The 9,553-nt window shown below is 41.9% G+C and overlaps 1 protein-coding gene across 2 annotated transcripts in view; it reads left to right on the top strand.

The window, feature by feature from the left end:
• Window positions 1-518: 518 nt before the first annotated feature.
• Window positions 519-9,553, top strand: part of LOC111923285 (hepatocyte growth factor) — a 57,618-nt gene continuing 48,583 nt past the window's right edge. For both annotated transcript variants that reach the window (XM_086874542.1, XM_086874541.1), the window contains exon 1: window positions 519-815. In XM_086874542.1, the coding sequence (XP_086730668.1) occupies window positions 740-815 (76 nt within the window). In that variant the 5' untranslated portion in view covers window positions 519-739. The remainder of the gene's footprint in view (window positions 816-9,553) is intronic.

Here is a 9,553-nt window from a genome sequence, read left to right as displayed (position 1 = left end):
AGCAGCTGATACTTGACCTTTAAATTCCCCAGAGCTGCCACAATTTTGGGGAAGTGGCATTTGTCAGATGGCCAAAGAGGGTGATGGAAAGGCCAGGCTGGTGGCAGCCGTGGGCAGGTCAGAGGAAAGGTGTTTCCTTACAGTGAAATTCTCCATGGGGTGGGAGAGTCCCAGTGAAATGGCTGTGGATGGAGGTGCTGCCTGGGGATGGGGCCAAGGGGCAGGTGCAGAACGTGGGACGTTGTGAAGGGACACGTCTGCAGGGAAGGAGAGGTCTGTTCTGGCTGCAGGTGAGATGGAATTGGGGTGTGTGAGGGAACCATGCAGCAGGAGCCACCAGCCCCGGGCCAAGAGCTGAAGGACCCGGCCCGGCCCGGCTGCTCCTCTCGAGCCTCTTAGGGATGGAGAGAGAGGCGGGGTGGGGAAGGAAGGAGGGAGGGAGGGATGAGGCGATGGAAGCCCTCTCCCTGGGCTGGTTGAGGGGTGGGAGGGAAGGGAGGCAGCTCCCGAGGAGGGGAGGAGAAGAAGAGGCAGAGAGGGGATGTTGTTAAACAGTTTCTTACCGTAAGAGGGAGTTGGGACCCAGATCTTTCTAGTTAATCACACAACAAACTTAGATCATCGCAATAAAAAGCTCGGCTCACTCTGCCTCCTCGAGTGACCGGCGGTGCACGGGGTCCCTCCGAGGAGCCATCACCCCTTCTCCTGCCCGCCAGCCGCCGCGGGGGCCGCCAGCACCATGCGGGCCACCCAGCTCCTGCCAGCCTTGCTGCTCCACCAGCTGCTGCTGCTGCCCACCGCCATCCCCGCGGCAGGTCAGTCCTTCTATCACTTCGCTAGCGACCCCCGTCCGCCTCGCAGCCGCAGCACGTCCCCTCTCCCCCGCTCCGCCGCGGCACGGAGGCTGCAGGGGCGGCGAGCCGGGGCAGCCCGCAGGTCGGAACCCGCAGGTCGGAGCCCTGAGCCCGCAGGTGGGAGCCCGGAGCCCGGAGCCCTGAGCCCTGAGCCCTGAGCCCTGAGCCCTGAGCCCTGAGCCCGGAGCCCGCAGGTGGGAGCCCGGAGCCCGGAGCCCGCAGGTCGGAGCCCGCAGGTCGGAGCCCGCAGGTGGGAGCCCGCAGCCCGGAGCCCGGAGCCCGCAGGTGGGAGCCCGGAGCCCGCAGCCCGGAGCCCTGAGCCCGCAGGTGGGAGCCCGCAGGTGGGCTGGCACAGACAGCCTCACCCTGCGCGGCCGGGCGCGGAGGCAGCGGCGCGGAGCCGGGCGCGCAGCGCTGCGGGAGGCGGGTCCCGGCCGCGGCTGCGGAGCGGCCGCCGCTCCCCTCCGCACGCACCGTGCGCGGGGCTCGCTCAGCACGGGCAGACCTGGAAACCGGGAGAGAGGCGAACGAAAGCTCATCTTTGCCCAGAGGTGCTCCCGGCCGTTATCAGGACGAGACCGTGTATCCTTAATTTCCAGTGGTAGAATAAACGTTAAATAACAGAAGTTGACGAGGAATACCCAAAGCACGGGATAGTGCGTTGCTGTACGGGAATGCCCTTGCTGAAGTTCAACAGCATGAACATGCTATTTCCAGACTGAAATACTTGTAATTTCATTAGATGTTCCTGCTGAAATCCGGGAGATGGAGGGGGGGCAAGGAACAAACAATAAGTAATCAAGTGCTGGATGCTCTTTAGCTGAATTTCTTTCCTGAAGTGTCCCCCCTGGACCGGTTATCTGAAGAGCCAACTCTGTGCTTTCTATTGGCCCTCTGGGAAGACGTTTAAGGAAAAAAGTTTGTAAAGGTTTCTACAAACCTTTCCTTCCTTCCGGCAACATTGTTAGGGTCAGACCTTTGCACAGACAGAAACAAAGGACAGATACAATTCAGGGAAAGAATCTGCCAGGAGCGGGCAAAGCAAGGGCAGGGAACTGTGGCAGCTGAGTTCTGGGGCAATATCTGAGGGCATTGGGCAAGGAACGCTGATGGCTTCCAAGATATAACTAGATGCTTTCTAGTTAAAAAAAAAAAAAAAAAATAAATATTCTGAAATGGGATTTCAAAGTGGAATATTTTGTGATCTGAGTGGGCAAGTCAAAAACAAACTGGCAGCATCACGTGCAGTAAAACCTGTTGTTTTCCCCCTGCAAGCAAGAATGTGGTTCTGTAGGATGCTGATCAATCTCATTACAGCTTCTGAGCTCAGTCTGCTCACTGGGGATATTGTTTTCACAGGCATTCTTTAGCAGGTGACACAGAGATACAGACACTGTGATATTATACTCTTCGGAAATCCTTTTCCATGAACATTGGAATTTCCATTTTTTGGACATGCAGCTTCTCTGAAAAGTGATGACTAGACCTGGTTAGGAATTTTCTGAGAAAATAGTTTGGGTTTCTTTTACTGGAAAATGCTGATACATTGAAACTTTTCACAAAAATAATTCCTCTTAAAGAAAAAATTTCTTTGGTTTGTTTCCCTCAAATCAAATCACAGAGAAATATGCAGCAGGGGACTTTGCCAATAGCTTGTGGTAAGCTGCTATTGAGAAACCTTCACCTGTGACAGAAACTCATCAACTGATGGGCTAGGTAGAAATAAAAAAGCAAAATAAACACTGCAAACACACTCACACTCACACACACACACACACACTTCATTGCATGGACCAAAGGTACACAGCTAGTCTATAGCCAAGCTCATAAGAAAGGTCATGTTTTGCTGTCCTGGTAAGTCAGGTGCTTTACTTGAGTGAGAGAAAGTCCTTGCTGTCCCTGACTGTAGGCTCTTAGTGTTGGTCTGTAGTTTACCAGCTTCAATGAATGTTGGACCTATTTGATATTTTGAGAGGGACACGGAGAGACACCTTCTGTACTGCCTGTATCACTACTGGGCTGATGAATAGGGTTGTGCCTTAACCAAGGGGACCTCCAGTTAGGAGTGAATAGTTCACCTTGATGAGGAGAAAAATTATATTTCCAAAACTTCAGGGTTTTTCAGAGTGGGACTTGTTTTCAGACCAGTTCTCATGGTGACAGTTTCTTGACAACCCTGACTTTCTTAATTTTCCTCTTCCACCTTCCCTAATATTAATTAATCTTGTTTTTTTCCTTATTGGCAAGAAAGATGACTTATCACAAGCTGCCATTTTGCTTACCTTGCTTTTAAAAACACATGATCTTCAACACAAGTGTCTGTATATTTACACTGCAGGCAAGAGAAAGTTGTGCTACTTCTTTCTGAAGTACAAATTACAATTTGCAAATTTATGGATCATTTCTGAAAATGATTGCTTTGTAAACATACGTGTTGTCTTTGGGACAATGGATCCTTTTTACTGGGATGTTTTTAAAAAAGATTAAGATTTGCATACATATTATTGTTTTCAGATATGAAAAACAAGATAAATAGTGAAAACAGAATTAAAACATGAATTAAAACATCTTTTGCTAATGCACATCCATACTTCTAGTGCTGTTCTGTTAAATCGAATTTCAAATGTACATAATGATGAACATAGCTTCTTCTGTGAATGAATATTCTGGGTTTGTAATCCCATGTCCTAACTTCTGTGCAAAGACAATGTCCTGTGTAACAGAAGTTGCTGACTAATACAGTTGGGTTATATTAAGGGGCAAAGAAAAAGGAGGGTGAAGAAAACACAAGAAATTAAAATGTCAGCAAGCTGTCTACGCTATCACTTTCTGAGTTTCTCTTTAATATATAAAAGATAAGACTATGATTGATGAAAGATAAATGTGCATGGTTCCTATAGACTGCTTGCCTAGTCATTATCAATATCCTCTAAGTCTCTGTCACTTGCACAAAGAATTTAATCTGTAGCTAATAACTTTATTAAGGAATTTTCATTCTTGTTAAAAAATACGTATGATTCAGTATTCTTGGGAAGTATCTCTTTAATAATGTTCATCTAGTGAAACTAAAAATGACTCTTTAATCGAAGCAACAAGTAGATTGGCATGTTGCAAAAGAGTGAATGCTAAAGATTTATTTAAATTAAAGATACATTTTTCTGTGAGAAGACTGCCAGCCAAGTGTGTTTATTTAAATTTATTTAAAGCACATTCTGTAGTTTGGATGATCTGAAGAAGTTGCTAATGAAGATGTGGGAGTTGCTCTTAGTTCCTATATATATAATTATCACTTAAAGAAAAATAAAATCCAATTCCATAGCCATAATCGATTTTTGAAAGTTGTGTATTCCTGTGGTCTGCATAGCTCAGTATATTTTTAAAAATTAATGTGATTTATACTTTCCCATCCCAGCTGTAGATAATCATTATGCTATATACTGTCAACAAAGTGAAATGATACTGTGCCAGTTGGAAGAGTGTATTCCTTCTGTTTAATGGAATCCTTTTGGTGCTCAGTGCCAGGGGCTGCTTGTTTTGCTCTCACATGTAATACAGCACTTACCCTGCTTAACAGATTTTCTGTTCCTATTAATGCCATTTTCATAAGCAACATAGCAGGAGAAGATAGAGTTGAAAGACATGAGATTAAAATGTTGCGTAAAACTGGAAAATTGACCACTGAAGTCAAGGAAAGGAAAGCCTCTTATTGGAGGAGCTCATCTGTCATTATTGTAATACTTCAACTGAGGCCAGGGTTGGAAGGGAAATGTGCAGTCTCCCTGAGAGAGCACAATATCTCCCTTTAGATCTTTATGCTGAACATTAGTTTGCCACTTAAGCATTTCAAACTTTTCCAAGGAGGTTTGAAACCAGGATAACTGGGCCTCTTTTTGAGTTAAAAGCATGATGTGGAGTGAAAAGCATTGCCCTGAATGTTTTACAGTTACTTGTACTGGTTGAGTGTTGGAATTTCACTTTCTCCCCATCAGTGTTGAGGTGGGGTGGAATGGCAGAGACTGGAAAGCAGAGGAGAGAATGGAATGACTATGGAGGTGAGAAAGGATTGATCTCCATGCTTACTTGGGAAGCAAGGGTAGTAGGACAGCTGCCATAATGGAAGCAAAACTTTGCTGTGGGGAAAACATGGCAGCTAAAAAAAGCTGTCAAGAAGAGGTGAGGACATCCTCACTGCTACCCTATCTTTTCCTGTAGGTTTTTGTGGCAGTGCCCTCAGAGGGCTGTAGAGCTGTTCCTGAATGTGGTTAGTACCTACATGCAAAGCAGCACTGTGGCGAAGCAGAGCTGGGAACACGCTCCAGATTAATCAAATGTGCTGGCAAAGTCTAGCTGTAGTTTTCAGTGCCTTGTGGGCCTCCACCCATGTGCTGTCTGATGAGCCCAGCCGTGCCTGGCAGTCCTCGGTGCTGCTGGCCCAGCTGGGGACTGGCTGCTGCCTCTGTCCCCCTCAGCTCCAGCTTTTCCTATGACTCGCTGCCTTGGCCAGCAGCACTGTTTTTATGTATACAACATGCAGCAAGGCTCTCATCACTCCTCACAGGGGCTGTTTTGCTGCCCTCAGACATCTGTTATGCTTTGTCTTGCCCAATCCCTGCCCTGCCTATTTGTGCTTTTCTCCATACCCCTTGCTGCATGCCCAGAATTCCAGTTGGCTGGGACACCATCACAAAGGAAGGGCACAAGATGCTGGGTGTCTTGAAAGAGCCACCAAGTGCTTGTAAAGATTGTGGAATGCAATGGAAAATGGTGAGGATTTAATGCTTGTGCACAATATGCACAATGCATAAGAAGACAAATCTTACAAGGGAAAATCCTCTCAGTAATTTAGCCAGAGGTTAGATACAGTATGTCAGAGTACAAACTGCAGCACATTTGTTTCTGCCAGTGGGTCCCAGCATCCTGCTGAGCAGATAACCTTTTCTTGGAAGGAAAAGAGCTGTCCATTTGCAGCTTCCATCCAATTTTAGAATATAAATATCAGTTGTTAGCACTGTCCTTAGCTCCTAGAGCTTTCATGCTGACTATGGGAGTGGGTTCCAAAGGCAGGACTTAGCATAGAGTTGGGTTCCCAGTTACATGGCAGTCTTTGCAGTTGTTAATAAGGGGGTGGGGCTGTGTGATGTGAGTGGTAATGTAAAGCCAGAAAGAAATATCTTTTTGAATTTCCTGAATCTCCTCAACAACTAGACTGAGAGCCAAAGTAGAAATACGGAAATCATTATCTATTATATATAGATATTGTATGGATAGTTATATATATTTCAAACTGCTTTCTAAAAATTGTGTTTTTTCCCATGAGGCTCTTGTGCCAAGAAGATAAATTTCAGAAGTTAAAATATTCACATCATCTTCCAGGTACTTCTGAGAAACTGTTTAGTTTTGACAAGCTAGAGATGCCTCCTGGACAGCTGGTTTTATTTTGGTGACTTTCCATCTACACAGCTGACTGCAGATTTTATGGGTATGGTTGGTAAACTTCTTTTACGCCAAATTATTGTCTTACATAAATAACCGCATTAAACTTAATCTGGCATTTTTAAGCCTATCCAGTCTACAAAGTTGTTTTCTTGGGCACAGCTCAAATTGTTCCAGTTTCTCATTATGTTGGCCTGCCTTTCTTCATTTTTTTTTTCCTTCTCCCCCCAAATGAGAAGTCATTTGGAAAAGGTGTTCACTTTTTGCATTCTAGCCAGGAATCTGGATATTTCTGATACTGAAACAGGCAGAAGGAAAAGTCAAAGTAAATGAAAGTAAATTAAAAGTGTTGAGCATTAATTCTTTGTGTAAAGTGACTCTGTTATGACTTAAGAGACAAAATTACCTTGAATGTATGTATTGAAAAAGTGCTTTCTAGTTGTTCACACAGATAACAATTCTGTGATGACCCTATTAATCACCTTAGTATCAGCATTCACCTTTAACATCTTTTTTTTTTTTAAAGTGACCACACTGTTAAATTAAGCATGTTGCATCCAAAAGCATTTAGTAACATCTACTTTTACCATCTGGTGAAGATTGGGTTTGTTTGGTTTTTCTTTTTTTCTTGATGAAGCCAGTATATTTATGTATAATACTGAGGCACACACCAGAATACCTTTACCCTCAATATTTTATATCCTTTAAAAAGCATTGTCTTGGAAATACTTTATTGAATATAATCAAAACGATCCCTTCTATCATATTTTATAGACAAGTTAAACACCTCACTCTATTTGCATACTGGTGTCAACCCATATATGATGAGAACTCTTGCTTTTTTTTCAAACCCCACTCACTGATTTTTTCTTTTTACACAAGTTTTGCCAATGCTATTTTATGCATATAAACATGCTTTTTTGTATTAAATTGTCAATGTTTATGCTTAGATAAGCATTCTGCTTTGATATATCTGACGTTGTAATAATACATTCCTTTGCAGATTTTTGCTTTGCACATTTTTCCCATTCAGAAACTTATGAATATAAGTTATATATAACTTATTCATATTCTTATAAGCTACCATGCATTTTTTGTCAAGTATGGTGTCCCCTAATAATATGTTTGACATATTTATTGCGTTGAGCTGTGCTTTCCTATGTTTACTTCAGGTGTGTTTAATGTTGGGGATTTTTTTATTTTTTTATTAAAGGCCTTTCATAGGATGGTAGATTTCTGATTTCCCACCCTCTGCATCCAAATTTTAAATCACATGATATTCCCCTCATCATTGTTTTTTTCCTAGCTCATTGGGAAAATCCAGTTTACTTTAGCTTGCAGTGATGATTGTTTGCAAAATTAAATTAATAGCTAATCTCATATTAGCATTCTGACCTGATTATCAGTTATAACACAAATAAGTCAATCTCTAATTAGTCCATCTATGAACTGCTTAAGGTCAAGTGACTTTATTTCACTACAAACATGGTGCAAAATATTAAACAGAGATCTAACATGCCAGTTGATACTAAAGAAAGTGCCTATGCCTGTTTTATATTTCCGAAATATTGTGTCACTTTATATGACCATTTTTCTTCACTGGAATATATTTTGAATCATCAGTTTCTCTGTGCTTCCTGCACAGCATGTGGACAATTTCCCTCTTTTAAATATTTCTCCACATGCCATGTTATTTTGTGTTTCATTCCCCATTTGGAAGGACTGCAGTTGATTCCTGCAGTTCTCTGACAACATCTTCTAGTCTAAGGAATTCAGGTATCTTCATTTTCCTGATTTATTTTCCCTATAGATTTAGTTTATCTCTTACATCTGACAAACAAAGAACAGTGATACTTTTAAGTGAGTGTTCATATTTTTTTAAAAACTGGAAGTCATAAAAAGTCCTCACACAGTTGGAAGTTTAGCTCAACAAAGCAAATAAATAGTAAAATGCTCAAGTTCTTCAAGACTAAACAAGCAGAAGAGGGAAATAAAACTCAATCGCAAAGCACCAAGTATTCATTAAGAACTTAAATTTAAAAATAAACATTTAATTTAAATGTATTTATCTTCCCATTTGAAAAACTTGGTGTTAAGCTTTGATGGTTTTGTTCTGTATAATAAAGTGGGATGCAAAATTAAAAAGAAACAAAAGGAATAAGCTTTCTTTCATTATCAGGAGACTTCAAGGTGTGCTTCTTTAAGAAGGTACTAACATTTGCATAGAATAGAGTGGAATTTGAAAACCCTGGAAGCTGACATGCTGAGTGCATCATAACTGGTATTTAATAAAAGATTTGTAGTCTGTAACAAGTCCATGGACATTAAGATTTTTCTAGGGGAGGCAGCTGTAGTGCTCCAGTTGTGCTCCAGTTGTGCTCTGTAATACCATAACCTTGCAGCCTAAAATGTACATCTTTATTAGAAAAAGATGGAGGGGTGGAGGAAGGAGAAAGGGATTACCAATTAAGCAGGTGAATTCAGGTAATCTCTTAGTAAAATTTTGCTGTAGATAACACAAGTAATGTTTTGATCTCATTATAATGAACAAAGGTGGTCTTTGGGCCCTATCACACCCTGTATGTTATTTGGATTACCACAACAATGGTATTGTATTTTCTATATTAGGTTTTTTTACTACTAAATAGATAATGCAAAACCAAATGTTTTTGTGATCAGACTAAGAGCTGAGGGTGTAAAATGTGACTTGCTCAGGTGTTTGAACTTTAAATTACCTGCAACTAGATTTACGCTGCATTTCTCGACTCTCATATAGCTCAGTATCAGACTAATTCTGCAAGGTGTAAGTTTTAATTTGAGATACAGAACATAATCAGGTAGTTTGAGAATTGAGGGATGTGGTAGCTTGGGAGCCCAAAGCCCTTTTCTGGTGTGGGACATGAGGCCAGAAGCAAAAAAAATTAACTATTTTGATGTCATTTTTCTATCAGCCCAGTGATTACAGAATAACTGGAGAGAAAGAGAGATCAAAATACAAACACCTTTGCTGATTCAAACCTGTTTCTCTTTTTAATCAAGAAAGTGTCTTTCTATGATATTCATACTGTGGGTTCCATTTCTCACAGTTCTCTGCGTTGCTGGTTCTTTATGTATAAATATAACTAAAACTAAAGTTAAGCAGGTTCTAGAATACAGGCACTGCAATTTGTTGGTGAGTTTTCTTACAAAAATGCTGCAGAATGTCAATTCTGATCATCTCTGATTATTGAAATTATTTGACATGGACTGGAACTGCTCCAAGAAAA

Source organism: Cyanistes caeruleus, unplaced genomic scaffold, assembly GCF_971803275.1.
Source record: "Cyanistes caeruleus unplaced genomic scaffold, bCyaCae1.hap1.1 HAP1_SCAFFOLD_249, whole genome shotgun sequence".
NCBI classification, from domain to species: Eukaryota; Metazoa; Chordata; class Aves; order Passeriformes; family Paridae; genus Cyanistes; species Cyanistes caeruleus.
This window is presented reverse-complemented; position numbering and strand designations above follow the sequence as displayed.